The sequence below is a fragment of the Micropterus salmoides genome, unplaced genomic scaffold, assembly GCF_014851395.1.
Source record: "Micropterus salmoides isolate LMB-PRFRI ecotype aquatic unplaced genomic scaffold, ASM1485139v1 Ms_hic_scaffold_12, whole genome shotgun sequence".
Taxonomy (NCBI): Eukaryota; Metazoa; Chordata; class Actinopteri; order Centrarchiformes; family Centrarchidae; genus Micropterus; species Micropterus salmoides.
The window spans coordinates 33301197-33317595 of record NW_024040263.1 but is presented as its reverse complement, the minus strand read 5'-3'; the positions used below and the strand labels follow the sequence as shown (position 1 = coordinate 33317595).

At 37.5% G+C, this 16399-nt stretch overlaps 1 protein-coding gene across 1 annotated transcript in view; it reads right to left on the bottom strand.

Annotated features, from left to right (window-relative positions):
* gpm6ab (glycoprotein M6Ab) overlaps window positions 1-9959 on the bottom strand; it is a 40833-nt gene extending 30874 nt beyond the window's left edge. Inside the window, exon 1 of the mRNA XM_038714629.1 lies at window positions 9745-9959. Coding sequence (XP_038570557.1) covers window positions 9745-9781 — 37 coding nt within the window. The 5' untranslated portion in view covers window positions 9782-9959. The remainder of the gene's footprint in view (window positions 1-9744) is intronic.
* Window positions 9960-16399: the final 6440 nt, after the last annotated feature.

The following is a 16399-nucleotide window of genomic DNA, read 5'->3' as shown; positions in this document are numbered from 1 at the left end:
ACAACAAGATGAGACACATGTGCACACACCCAAAAGTGTGCGAGGTGATTATCATAAATTATAATTCATTAAATGTAACTGATAATAATCTATAGTACCATGAAACCCCCTCCCTCGCTCTGTCTCCCCGCACAACCGGAGAACTACAACTTCAGTTTATGTAAGACACAGGCAATTATCAAGCGGGTCAACGGGCAGTGGAAATGCCACTTTCGCTGCCTGCATGCTGAGCTTCCTGTGTATCCGGGCAGAGCGTGCAATATCATTCTTTTATTTCTGTTCAACTTATTGAAAGAATTTGCAGTAAATGAGGAGGACGGGCAGCATGCGACCACAGAAGAGGCCGAGGAGGATGGAGAGGAAGGAACTAAAACCAATGACTACACTGTGCGAGTGACCATAGTGAACAATTTCTTTAGCTTGAAGAAATAATAATAGACTATGGAATGATTCCAAAAAATTATTTAATTAAATAACTGTATGTGTTACTGAAATCTAGACTGGAATGATTATGAATATTTAATAATTAATGTTTAATTCATTGTTAAGTTAAGTTGTTTGTTATAAAGTAAAATATAAATCAGGCAAAGTACAATACCTTGGGTAACTCCTGACATTATGCAGCTTTTAAAAAAGAAGGCCACCTATTTGAAAGCATACAGATCATTAAAAACACCTGAGGCTAAGCTTATTTTCACATAGTTCAGAAATAAGTGCAATTTTGAATTATTCAAAGAAAAACAGCTATATTTTGAAAATCAAATAAACCGAACGGTTTCCAACCCAAGAACATTATGGAAAACAATTAAATCTATAACTGGTGAAAATAAATTAAAAAATAATAACAGTTTACTAACTATCCATAAATGGTACTCTTCTCACCGATCATGATAAAATTGCTAATTCTTTCAACGAGTATTTTGTTGCATCTGTTCAGGAGTTATCTTCTGGATTTATTGTTCCTCAGTTTCTCCCATCAGTACCAGCGGCATCTCAGCAATTCTCCTTTTCTGAAATTGCACAAAGCGATATAACTAACATTTTGGGTTCTTTGAATGCTTCTCATGCTTGTGATACAAATAATTTAAATATGATTTTTCTTAAAACTCACGCTAGTACACTTATTCTGCTTTTCCATCATTTAGTTAATCTGTGTATTAGGCAATCAGTATTTCCTGCCATGTGGAAAACAGCCCAGATCACCCCGATTCTTAAGTCTGATGATCCAACTAATATCTCCAATTACCGCCCAATTGCAATTCTCCCAACTGTTTCTAAGTTACTTGAAAAAACATTATATAATCAATTAATTAATCACCTTGAATACAATAACCTGCTCAGTGATTGTCAGCATGGCTTTCGACCATTGCGGTCAACTATGTCGGCTTTGCTGCTTTTTACTGAGCAGATACGGGCGTCTTTAAATAAAGGTCAGGTTACTGGAGTCATATACATAGACTTTCGATACAGTTAACCATCAAATTTTGTTAAATAAACTTCTTTCTTTTCATTTGTCCTCCTCTGCAATAGATATGTTTAAATCATATTTAAGTGACAGATCTCAGACTGTAAGAATCGGCTCAGTAACATCACAGTCACGAGTGTGTTCTATGGGAGTTCCACAGGGCAGCATCTTAGGTCCTTTTACTTTTCCTTATGTACATTAATGATCTTCCTAATGTGTTTGATGTTTCTAGTACTTTGTTATATGCTGATGACACTGTCATTTTTTTGTCTGGCTCAGATATTGATACAATTAATTACAAACTTAACTCAGACCTACAGCATTTACATGATTGGCTCCAGGATAACCATTTAACACTTAATACTAAGAAAACAGAATGTATGTATTTTTATTCATCTAGGAAACAACTGTCTATATCAAATTTCATCACCTTTTCTAATCAAAAACTTTCAATTGTATCCACGTATAAGTATCTGGGAGTCTCTCTTGACTCACATCTTACTCATCGTGACCATGTCCAAATTTTAACCAGAAAGTTAAACCAAAAGTTATTTGTTTATAGTAAAATTAGACCATATTTACTGCATTCTGTTTCTAAAACATATCTTCATGCCATTATATTGTCCATTCTGTCATATTGTTTACTTGTTTGGTCACTCACAACAAATGAGATCCTTGAACCTGTAGCGGGACTCTACAATAGAGCCTATAAGATTCACAACAGGCTTCCAGGCTGGACTCACCACTGTGTTGCATCTTTGAGTAATGCCTTGACATTTCAGAACTATAGAATAAGCCATGGTTTGAACCTTTTTTATCAGATCTTAAATGGACACACTACTGCAGGATTGACTGCGCTGGCTCCAAAACTCAGCTCAAGGCCCGAACGCACTACGAGATCTGTTGCAAATGAACTTCTCCCTATACCAGCTTTTAGAAACTGCTATGGACAGAAATCTTTCTTTAATTTGCTCACTAGAGCCTGGAATGAGACTCCACAGGACATCAGATCTATAACATCAATAAGACTATTTTAAACAAACTTTTGCTCGCCATCTGATGGACAGGTATATCTGTGAACACTGAGATAGCTTTATGGCCTCCTGCTGAAGCTTGTTTAACTATCGTAGTTTGTGTGCTTGTTGCTGTGTGTTTGTTATTGTATGGTCTTGGAATTTTGTTGTGTTTGAGGTATTCATGTTCTGCAGAACAGGAACCTGCTGAAAATCAGTTCTATACTGAGTCAGGCCTGATTGCTCTTAATCTTTTCCTGTTTAAATAAATAAATAAAATAAAATAAAAAAAGTGGATCGATGGCCTATATTTCTAGTTTAGTTATTTTATTTTATTTTCAAACTTATTATTATCTAACTTATAGACAACTCAAATATAAATACAACTCTGTAAATAAATAATAAATACACAATTTACATTTTTATTTTGCATTTGTTCTAATCTTTGTTTTTTAGTGAACATGCATATCGCTTATTTTATACTAATTATCCAATATTTGTAAATTCAGGTTCAACAGTTGTAACAACTCAAATAGGTTTTTGATAGGAATTGCAAATACATTTATTTAGATATATTTGTGGATTCATATTAAATTTATAACAACAACAATAAATATAAATAAATGCCAAAATATATTTGTCTATACAATACACAAATATTTTACATAATTGCTGACCATGTTATAACCTGCTGCATTTTAAATGGTTTTAATGATGTTTCCTGACAGGCAGCTATTGGTTTTCACTTATTTCCACACCTTATAAAAATCACTTAGCAGACTTATCACAGCGAAGTCAATTCCAGTCGTTTCGGGAATCTCTTTGATTTGTATTTTGCGCGTAAAAGAATCACATTTTGTAATAACAAATCAAAGGGATTCCTCTGTAAGGTTTACATATATCAAGTTAGTGATATGTGTTCACCCGTGTTGATTGTGTCTTCCTCCAAACAGAAATAAGTCTCACTGCATTAGTCCTGCTCCATTACTTTAATGGTAAATATACAGGCTAAATGAGCGGAGTGGGAGTTCAGTTAATCTCAAGTATACAAGGAGCAAATGCCATTAAAACTGTAACTGTTGTAAGCACTGTGAGGTCAGTACTTTGGGTGCTACCCGAAGGATTTTTGGCAGTGAAGATATTTACACATCAAAATATGCAATCATTAAATGATCTGTAATCATAACATAGCATTGGAGGACTTTGTGATTCACAGCTGGAAACCCCATATTTAAATACACGTCACCTTGATGTGTGTGTGTGATTATGTAGTATAGGTTCGTCTGGGCATTTATGAATAATTAAATGAGGAGTTAGTGTAGGTAAGAATGTGAGGAAATAAATGCATCATAGATTGGACTTCTTGCTGGGAGTATTTTAGACTAACAGCTCTTATGTATATTTGGTCCTTTGGATATATATGGTGACTTTTCGAATAGTGAGATTAAAAACCGGCTGGCATGAGAGGGACAGTCATTCATTCATTACAATGAAAAAGATGAGACATGCTGAGACACTTTGACCTGCTTGTGGTACTAGAAACATTCAGTATGAAAAAGGTTGATTCTCTGGGGAGCATGAATGTGCTCAGCCCAAATTTTTTGCTGATGTTACAAGACATTTCATGGCAGTCTGCCCGGGCATGATATCTACATCAAAGAGTTGGTCAGACAAACCAAACACTAGCAGAGTAACAAGATATTGTAATCGTGGCTAGAGTTTACCTCTTTCACCCACTATTGGTAGGAAAACAGCCACAGTGTGTAAATGCGATACACTCACATGGAGCAGATTAAGCTAGTTTCTCTCCCTCTCTCCTCCTCCCCTGCTCGCTACACTCTCACCCACAGGTCTAAATCGGTTTGTATCGACTTAATCTTCTCTCCATTAGGTTTCTTTCTATAAGTGGTCATAATAATGAAATGGACATGAGACAAATAGCAAGGCCCACCTTCAGTTGCTTGACCGCAGTCAATTTTCCCATCAACGTCCACAATAATTTAGAAATTAATAGTTCAAATTGTGGGCGGCATGGTGGTGCAGTGGTTAGCCTCACAGCAAGAAGGTTGCAGGTTCAAACCCCGGTTGCCCTGGCCTTTCTGTGTGGAGTTTGCATGTGCTCTGGGTTCCTCCCACCATCCAAAGACATGCAGACTAGGTTGATTGGTGACCCTAAATTGTCTTTAGGTGTGACTGGTTGTTTGTCTATGTGTGGCCCTGCGATGGACTGGCGACCTGTCCAGGATGGACCCCACCTTTCACCCGATGTTGGGTTTGGCTCCAGCCCCCCGCGACCCTGTACGCAGGATAAGCGGTTGACGATGGATGGATAGTTCAAATTGTCCTGGGCCTTTACTGCAGGTTTAGGAAGTGGCCGCACAAAGTATCCATAGATAAACCACCAATTCTATGCTAAGAACTAAACCCCTTCTTGCTTTTTCCTGAAAAGCACTTTGTAAAATGGTTATTTTATATTTTTAAAGTGTTTTATATTGAGGATCAAAGGATTTTTGGCAGTTAAGCTGTTTATACATAAAAATACACTCCAGTAAACGAACCACCCTTGCTGAATCCACACTATAGATTAGGACTCACTATAGTCATTTATAATAAGGTGAGACCAAATAAACGACTATTACAATATATAGACAAACCAAGTGAGATTTCCAGTTGACCCCAAAGTTACCCATGAACAAACAAACAGCCCTACATTTAGATAAAGAACCTGCCTTTCCAATTAAGCCCCACAAATCTCTAAAAGCAGCGCTAAGTCCTCAGCAGGATGACCTGCTACAGAAAACAGATCAAAACCTGTCAGTGTGTCTCTCTCACACTTTTTCAGATTAGATTAGAAGACATTTTAAATTTGGGGGGTTGTAAATGCAGAAACTACTAACAGGATACAGTAAATACGTTCATTATAAATCCTATAAGATGATGCAGCTGAGATGATGAGTTCTAAATCCTATGGTCCCACTGTTTCCATTGATATTTGTATTTTGAGAAGTATAACCCGGACTAAAGCTCCTTTCGGACTGAATTTATTGGGGAGGTGGGGAGATTTAAACATTATAGGTCAGTGATTCTAATCCTCTCCCAATGGGGTAATTCTTCACCGCCACCACAAAATGAACTACAGTCACACTTACTGTTTTTCTGTGAACTTACTGGTCCTACTGTAATTTACATTCTACCCCGAGCGACATCCTTGTGTTTTAAACTGAACACCTGAGATTTTTCTGGGGAAAGAGCTGTTCGTCCTTCTTTATCAGTTCATAATGGAGAATGACTTTTGCCTGGAAATGAAAGAAGTCAAATTTTTGCTAAACTGATGAAACATGCTAACGCCGTCATGTAGGTCTATTTGGGAAACAATATGACAAAAGAAAATGCCATCAGGTGAGCAAGAGCTCGTCAAATGGGCTACAGGAAGCTACTGTTTTTTTCTTTTAGACCTGTTTTTTTAGACTTTACTGGTTTACATTTTGTGAAACTGGCACCTTTGCTGAATTAGCTATTAGCACATCCCGCTTATAGTTTGCTGCTACGCGGCTTTATGGGCGTCCGCAATGGACATTGGACATAATGATAACCTCAAGAAGTGTGTCACAGTGAACCAAATAAAATTTAGTTCAAGTCTGTGAGCTAAGATTTCACTCAGATATTACTCTGACAAATTGCCTCAAATTCACCTCACGCAGGATATTTACCTAACCTTCAACCCTCCAGCGCTCCCAGGAGAGACTCCTTTCATCTTTCTCTTTTAGCTTTGTCCTGCTGAATGTCTATTTCTATTACAGACCACATCCTGTAATTTCCCAATTGTTAAAATGACATCTGGCACATTTAGTTAAATTAAAGTGGTGCACAGTGAATATTTAACCTGCCCCTCCCCCTACAATGTTAATGTCCCAGCCAAATGGTCTTACGAGAAACATAGCTTAATATAAAAGCATCTAAACGTTTTGCAAAATCAATTTTCATTTTGGAGACACCGGTAACTTCTAAAGCAGCACGGGAATGGCTGTGATGTTGGTAAATAACAGCGTGCCATGATACCACTTCAACACATAGCCTACTGGACAATTAGGAATTAATGTGTAGTAAATGAATTATAGTGTGTGGATGTGTGAATGATTTTAACAGCCTATATAGCATTGACAAACATACAGTATCCACACTGCTGACAAGACCTAACCACTACCTTGTATTGTGTATGCATATAAGAAACAATATGTATATGTTTTTTATTTTAAATATCTGTACTTATGTTCTGTTTGTGTAGTGTGAAGGGGGCTTCAACTTTAATTTCGTTGCTCAGCCCTGTCCTGTAGAATGACAAATAAATGTACCTTGAACCTTACAGCATGCATCCTATTCATTGGTCAAATTCATGTGATTTATTTGCACGTCCTCATCCCTAAACACAAAAATAGGTTGTCTGTCAAGGACTCCAAAAACGACATACAGAACTGTTTCCCTAAACGACCAGTTCAGCTACAGGCGTACTGGACCTTCACTACGTGACCTAAGTCGCGTGACGTCAAACACGTGATTAATGTTGTGAAACAGTCAGTTTGGTTATGTTAAAGAAACAAAAACTACTTGCTAAGATTTAGGAAAACATCGTAGTTTGGATTAAAATAAGTATGATACATAAGTCACACGACATCAGTCAGAAACACTATTTAACTTAAACTCTAAATAACTCGTGCTCTTTATGTAATGTCACGTGACTTGATTCTTTGCTACCACTGAGGTTGTGGCCACAATTCAGTAAATGTAAATATGGGTCGCAATAAGCGGCTTGAACAAACATGGTGAGGACAGTCTGTGTGTTTGCCAGTAACCAACGGCAAACTCAAAGCAACAACTGGCAAATAACACTTGATCATGTGAGTTTAGTCGTTATTACTAGATAGATAGATGTAACATTTAGCACTGGGATTCACACGTGTAGAACTTACGGTCGGCTAATCACTTGACGATTTGGTTTCACAATAAACATAAGTGTGGGTGGTTTTAACGTGTTGAACAAACAACCTATTTGGTCATTTTTCTGGGGAGGACAGGTTGATTATATGCTGTATAATAATTATCAGAATCTTTAACTAGAGGAAAGACATACAAGGAAAATGGATTTGTCATTTTACAACAGGTTTGTGGAATGACTCTATTGTGGCATTCAGAGTTTTATTATTAATAAAATTAACCAGGAACAGATCTTGTGTGCTAGTCATCTGTTAAGCCAACTTCAGCAAAACAAGCAAAGAAACAGCCAGTTATTCTAAAATATCAGATTTCTCAGAAGTGCAGAGAAGTGCTTCTTTGTGCAACAAGTTAAATTTAAACTGATTTGAGACCCGAACACGTGCAAACAAATTGACAAATTTTCTAACTACAAAACTAGCAGCATTAAATATGTGAAAAATATCATCAATACTAAGGTTAAAGGTACTTAACGGTAATTTATCAATTAAAAATGAAGTCCATGTATATGAACAGTTTCTCTGTAATGGATCTAACATCTGCATCACTCGCTCTCTCTGCCTCGTCTTACAGATGCACATTTTCCTCCATCTCTCCTTCTCACCTGTCCTGTCTTATTTCATCACACACACACACCTGTATTGGTCAGCTATTTATTCCCTCACCTGATGTCAGCTGGGATTGGCTCCAGCCCCCCAGACCCAGAGAGAGGGGAGGCCGGTGACTAAATAATTCTAAATAAGGTTGTAAAAAGAAAACAATGAAGATGAAAAGAATGAAACGCAAATAGGATGGTTGATAGCTAGAAAATAAGGAACAAGAAATGGTGGCTGGAATCCTAAATCATTTGTTTGTTTGAAATATACATACTTCCTGATTGGCTAAGACAGGCTCATTCCAGAAAACCCCCCACATGAATCCACCTATGACACAACCGACACAGACAACTGTTCCATAATGGTGTTAACATATATGTAGTGTTAATAAATGTTGATATGGTGATAAATGCAAATGATAATTTATTTTTCATCTAAAATACCTCCATCATCGTTTGCGTTTCTGAATCTGTGTAAGCAGCACCGCTTATGTCTGATTACAGAGTGAAGGTGCAATGAAGAAAATGGACACGCCCATTTTTACCGCCAACAGCCAGCATAATATGGGATAAAAAACACATATACAGTATCTGCATAAACCAAACGTACAGCAAGAGATTACCTTAAATGGAATGAGTTGGATTAGAAATAGGCAAAAATGAACGGAGGAAGAGAAATTCTGAATAAAAGCTGGGAATGGGGGGAGAAAGAGAGGGAGGGAACTGACAGAGCGAGATAGATGTGAGCAGGAGATGAGTCAGAATAGAGGGCTGACGAGAGAGAGGCAGAAAAAGACAGAAAGAGAAAACAAGAGACAGAGACCTGCAGAGGCAGAGAGACAGGTGGAAAGACCCAGAAAATCAAGTCTGAAATATATATATATATATATATATATAGAAATACACATAAAGGGAGAGGGCTGGTCATCGAGAGGAAGAAAATGGAGGGAAAAGGGTAGGGGGAGACACAGCCAGCAGAAAAAAAGTGAGACATGCAGAGAGCGAGGGAGAGAGGAGAGGAAAAGGCGTTCAGACAAGCGTGAAGCATCAACAATGGAGGCTAACAAAGAAAATCCCAATGGATGCATCAATCACTGCTCCACTTATCCCTCCTCCCTCTGATTTTTAGTCTTTAACGGAAGGTTTTGCCCCAACTCCCTCCTTCTCTCACCCCCCCCCCACCGCCACTCCCACCTCCTCCATCGATCCATCCAACCCTCTATCCATCTGTCCATCCATCTGTGTGTCCAGTCTCCAAAACAACACAGACCCTCGAGTGTTCTTTCTCCTCTCATCCATAGCCAAACAATCTCCTTATTTATGCATCCATTTGTCAAGAAAAAAAAAAAAAAACCCACATAAAAAACAGGGTTGTATAATCCGCGGTATTATCATAAGCAGACATATAGATGGCATGATTAACATCACAGCCCAGCTTTCCATTTTTCGCTTGGAAGAACGATGAGGAAATTGTGAGAAGAAATGTGCAAATTAATGAACAGACACAAATCTATGCTTTGTTTTTTTTTTTCCGCAGAACATGTATGTTGCCTTCTTTCTCTCTGCCCACAACACACACAAAGGAATTCCATGATACCGAGAGAGGGACGGATGAACAAAACAATGACAGAATGGCACAGCTGATGAAAGATAAAAATGACCAAATTTCTCTTCTGTCCTACCTTTCTGGCTTTGCGATTCATCCATGTTTTCCTCCATTGTGGTAGGTTACAGTCCCTTTGTCTGTTTAGTGTGAAGCTGTTTAAAGCCCCTTGCTAGCTCTCAGCACAGTGTGAGTGTGTATGTGGGAGGCTGTGTGTGTGTGAGTGTATTTTTATTTTTTTTGCCTCCCTGCAGATGATAGAGGCTCAGGGAAGTCCCTATTTCCAAACTGCTCTCTCTCCTCACTCTGCCTATTTGGGCTTCGCCAGCATCTTATCTCTGTTTCTATCTATAGCTTTCGCTTTCTATACAGATATTTCTTTAAAAGATCTATATCTTATATTCGAATATTAAATAAAATCTTCTTTATATAAAGCTTTTCTTCTCTGTTGAATTGAAGTTTTAATCGAGACATTATTAGATAAAAAAATAATAATAGCGGATGTCAAATGCATACATACAGGTATGCTCATTTAATATAAAAACAAGTTAAAAGTGGTTGACGTCAGTCTGCATTCACTCTAAGTATGTAAGACACTGACGAGATCTAAGATTTACAAATACTGACACATGATAAAATCACACACAGACACAACACAATCAAAAGCATAAAGCGCAGGATTTTTCTGAGCAAAATATGCTGGCAAACACCAACAAAGGACTCATTAAACAAGGCAGCTCTACACACTTAAATGACAAAGATTTAAACCTCTGCCACACAAAAATCTGACCAGGATAAATTAATCTAGTATATTATCTTGAAGCTCTACTGAAAAAAGCGGTTACAGATATCCGTCTCTGCCCCAGTCCCAGTGCAATAAGTTGAGTTGAATGGAATTTCCTTGGTGGTGCTCACGGCATTGGGAAAATAAGATCAGCTTTTTATTAGAACTACTTTCTTCCAAAGAAAGAGGTCCTATTGGAAGTTAGAGTTAAATAAGAAAATAGACGGACTATAGGGAGTCAGTCAACTTAGCTAACAGCATAAAGACCGGAGACAGGGGAACAGCTAGCGAGTCCAAAGTCCAAAAATACATCGATCAGCACTGAATGTTGTTTCTTGTTTGTTTAATAATGAACACAAACAAATAAGTTGTCCAGTAGTAATGTACGGGAACTATTGAAGCTGTAAGCAATGTTTTCATATGAACACTGGATCAAATGACAATGTGTAAAGTCACTTGTAATGACAAACCCACAGTTCCCTACGCTCTGGAGCAGAGGTCACTAATAGGCGGACCGCCGACCTACAGCCTATTTATTATTGAGAATTACTTCACGGTGACGGAGAGTTTATTTTTTTAACCTTCGCAGCTTTTCTAGCATTTACTGTACTGGTTTAGTGGCCCGAGGTAGATACACCGGAGATGTTTTGGAAACACACAGCGAGAGAGGAGGCGAAAGAGAAAAGAGATTTCACATGGCGTTTAATCAAGAATGTACAGATTCTTACATGTGCGTTCCTCCCACGGGCAGTTCAGAGCCAGAATATCTCATATAGCTACGATTATTTATTTTTTTCTGAAATTAAGCACTTTATTTTAGTTTACTTAAATTTAGAATTTATTACAAGAGTAGTTATTATTTGTTATCCCTCCACTTTGATGTGAAAACTGAATATTGTTGAAATATTGTAAGTTGTTGACTAAAAACACATGAACACACATGACTGAATGATAACGCAAGTTAGTCGTTATGATGTTCTGGACCTTTGCTTCGGGAAATTTTCTCTAACTGGACCTCTTTGAATTCTAACTGAAGACCCCTGCTCTAGAGCTTTTCAGTGTCTTTCAGGTAAATATTTTGAGCTTGCACCTACTACTCGCTGCTCTAACTGTCCATGTTTTCAGCTTTAGGTGGATGAAGACCAAAACACTGCCAAAAAGTGAGTTAATATTGGACTTTTCAGGTGACCACAAAACACAACTCCAAATAAATCCTAATATAATTCTGTCTGCTGAATGTGAAAATAGGCAACTTAAGCTTTAAAAACACGAGGCTATTTTATGCAGGCTTATGTGTTTGTTGACGTGGGTGTTTTTCTCTCAGCACTGGGCCAAACAACAATAGTGAAGGCTCTATTCGAGTTAAGTGTCCCTTTAAGCCATGCCCATGGGCCAGCGTGCTTAAAGCCCTGGAACTGGAACACCTGAATGGACTGTAGTAATATTAAGTGTAACAATGAATTTGTTTAGTTGATTAAAATTACAGGGTTTCAGCCAGCATGTGCCACAAACAAAACACAAAATGCTCTGTCTATGGAAGCATATCGTACATTACCAACGCTCAGGCTACTATCCCAGCCATATTACAAATAATATCTCATCTTGGAGCATTTTCAGGTTAGAGAATTAACTGGTCAAAGAGTGAATTAATGCCTGTTAGGTTCCTGTGACCCACGGTTTGACTGTATGTGTATTCAAAGCCAGTGAGCAACGGACTTTCAAAATAATAATAATAAAATAAAAACTGTGTTAACATGCGATAACATAATTGTCGGCATTAATTAATTAATGCGTTAACGCGATAATAACGCGTTAACGTGTCCAGCCCTAATATTTTTATATATATATATATATATGTACTGTGTGTATATATATTTATATATGTACTGTATATGTATACACACAAACACATACATTCACACACAATGCAGCATGATTTTCCACTTGTGCAAGTACCCTGTCGTTGCACTAAATATGATTAAACAGATCCACAAACATCACAATATATATATATTTAAAAAATTCAACATACATAAGTTACAAGAATTACAACATTACAGGAACTCACACTCACTAAGTTTATCTTATGTTTGATAACAAATACTTTATTTGCAATCTCAAGGTACAAGCATTGGTTCACCATTTGCTCCGAATTATGCTAATTTGTTCATGGGTTTGTGGGAAGACGTGTATTTTCAATAATAACCCCTTTGCAAACTACAAAGGATATATTAAAAGATATATTGATGATATCCTCATGGGGTTTAAAGGTTCTGAGGATGAACGAAGGGGACTTAGTGAACACATCACTAACACTTATCCAACTCTGCATTTCACTTTGGTACACAGCAAAAGTTCAATTTCTGGATCTTTCGATCACAGTTAATGAAAATAGACAACTGGAGACATCTATCTATCGATAAGAAAACAACAAAAAATTTACACGCCACTAGTTGCCATCCTAGCCACGTGATTAGTAATATACCATATGGTCAGTTTGTGAGATTAAGAAGAACAGGATTATCATATAAAGGTTAAAGAAATGGCTGGATGATTTAGACAACGGGGATATGATCGAGCACTTATTGACCAGGCTGTGGAAGAAACCAATAGAAAAGAATTATTGAAGCCTTCCCCTAAACCTGTAACAGAACAACATTTGTGTCAGAATATTGTACCATCTCCAGACAAGTTAATCAGATCATAAATAAACATTGGAGTTTCGTAGAATGTGACCCAAATTTGAAACATTTAGCAGTGTCTAGACCTCGTATTTGCTTCAGGAGAGGCAGAAACATCAGGCATTTTGTTGTCAGTTCCATGTGGGCCAGTAGATTAGATTAGATTACTGGCCCACAGAAGATACTACAGTATTACAGAGTAAAAGTAGGCTTCAGTTTTAAAAAAGCAACATGACTTTTTTATTTTATTTATTTTGCAAAATTATGTTACTTGTAACAAGTCACTACCCCTCCTGCAGCAGGAGTCCCCACTGCTGTCTTCAGTTACAAAAAGAACAGAAAAAAGAAACACAATATTGAGACACTTTGCCTCGAGCGAACTCTTTTTTTTTCTCCCTTTAACTTTTCAGCACCGCATTTGCGTTGTGTCGCATGTTTTCTATGGGCCTACATGATTTTTGTCCACATTTCAACCGTTTAATCATGTCTGATGCGGAGTGTGTGATTGATTATCCACTCAAACCGCCAAACTCCAAAATCGCCACAAAAAAGTGAGGGGGACAAAACACAGATTTTGAAATGTGGAGGGGACATGTCCCCCTTATGTATAATGGCTCCTACACGTATGCATTTGACACTAAACATTTAACCGTCCACATTCAGGAAAGAAAAACAACATAAGATAATTAATTAATTGTCTATCTACTCATGTTGTCTATGTTTTGAAATTTCATTGTGGCTTAATGAACGTGGGCCAAACTAAATGGAATCTCAAAGTGAGAATGGCAGAACATAAGGCTGCCGTTAGAAATGGGAACATGGATTATGCCATTGCTAGACATTATAAAGAGAAAAACCATGGGTCGGCCTCTTCCCGTAAATTTATTGGCATTGAAAGATTGAGTCCTAATTGTCACTCATCTACACCACTGATGTCCATTTTGAGCCCATTCCTGTAATGTTGGTTATTATATGTCTATCTCTGAGGTGGGTTTTTCCTTCAGAGAAAGTTAAGATACTGATTGTCCTAGCCTCCCTTTTAGGGATATATGATAGAGGTAGAAACGTCAGGCTATTTTGCCTTAAGATATTTACGAGATGAGTAACGATCGAGAAGCTAATCATGTTAGCTCGCTAATGGCACTTTTACATGTTAAATAAGCATCGTGCTAATCGTAGTTAACGTGAAAGCAAGAGTCATATCCAGGAAAAATTGTGACCTTTATTTTTTATTTCTGTATTTATGTTTCACTGTGCTTCTGATAGTAAACATCCCATAATTGCTCCAGTCTCCAGGATCTTTATTAACAATGCCAACTCGACAATGTCAGATCCAACATCAAAGCATACGTTATTCTAAATAACGCTGCATTCTAGAGACTTTTTAGGCCGGAAGGTTACCAAGTGCCGCTTCGATCGTATATAGTTGTGATTCCTTTTTTACCCAAGAGGTTTTAACACTTTTTGTTTGGCTTCCTGACATGGAAAAGGACCGGACGTGATGTATGAAGATAGGCAGCATCGCTCAGCCAATAGATAACTGTTTGTCCCAAAGACAGCAGCAAAAAATGTAAAGAAAATATTTTGGAGAGTGCACAGAGACAATAGAGAGAGACAAAATATATTTAATATGTGGTCCCTTGCATGGCACACATAAAAACAGGGAAAAAATTCTCTAAATCATTTCAAAATAATTTTTGATGTTCATTTTTTCCTGATTGCCAAGACTTGGGGGAACAATTCTGAGAAACCAAAAATATTGTTCATAAAATTTTTGAATGTGATTTAAATACAGTTCTGTGAGATTCATTTTCCATTTTCTTTTTTTGTATTTACGGTCATATAACTATTAATACATAATGTGACAGGTCATAGCAGTATTTACCTGAGGTTAACAGCTAATTAAAAAATTAAATTAAAATTAAAACTTTATCAAAATTAGTTCTAATATATTAGGCAACAAACCTGTAATGTCTGCTGGACTGTATGCATACTATAGTGTATATATAGTAAACATACTATAGTCCAATATCATCTCAAATGACAACAAATCATTTGTATCAAGTATGTCATTACCAAAAGCTCATAAATTCAGTACCTAGTGGAAACAGTGAACTTTTCCAAGTGAGACTCGATTTGTAATGCAATACAACACTTCTTGACCGCAACAGACAGACCCAAGGCTGTTAACAGTATTCCTATAACTTGTGTATTTTACGCAGGAACTGTAACAGAGCTGCTATATTGTCACTAATACTAGTAGGCTATTGCAGTAATGCTAAGTGTATATGTAAATCAGAATGGTTGTATTAGTCTCGGCTTGACACTGCCCAGACGGCCACTGATCTTAAGGCTTTCGGGTATGAGCAAGTTAGTGCTTGAGTTACGTTGTTTTTTAACATGTTCCATGCATCTTTTAGGCAAATTTACACAGGCTATGGCAGCAACAGACACACACACCTGAGAAAGCATGTGCGTCTACAGTAGGGGTGTGGAAAATAATAGATTTTTAGATGCATCACGATGCAGATTTAGACAATTATGAATCGATTAACAAATGTCAATAATCGATTATCTAGAGGTTGATTACGGAACGAAAAAGGTGGAACTCGGAAATGCAGGAGTGCAGCTCCGGACCGTCTGTGTGGTGCTCACTATGGGTTCTCCCTGTTTAGCAAAGACAGGCAACTATTGAGTGCTAAAATTTCACATGATCAATAAAGTCAATGCGTAACTCACCCGCACACTGTGCAGCATGGTAGCGCTTAGCTAGCGTCCTTATTCTTCAAATGACAGCTATGTGACAGGTGGCAGTAGGTGATGGGGAAAACAAGCGGAGCGGAGGAAACCATGAGCGCTACGTTTCAGTCTGGCTGTAAATGTACAGTGCAGGTCACCGCCGGTACGTTTATTAAAGTCTGTCTGTTGTTTTCCAACTATTAGAAAGGAAGTTAGCGCTAGAATGAATTAAAAATTCATAGAATTCAAATGAACGAAATGCTGTTTCTCAAGGCCCATGGTGCTCAATACAAGATTACAATAATCAACTTACAGGACAAGACACAAACGTATTACTACACTACACGAGACAAAAGAGGAACAGATATAAGGTGGAGTGAACGTGGTTTGGCTGGAGAGTTGTAAAGTGCGTAGTTCAACACGTATCTGACTCTATACTAACATCAGCCTCATAAATAAAAATAGCAGCAGCAGAGGTCAGTAATAATGCTGTAGTAATGTAATAATGCAAAGTAACATTAAATACATGC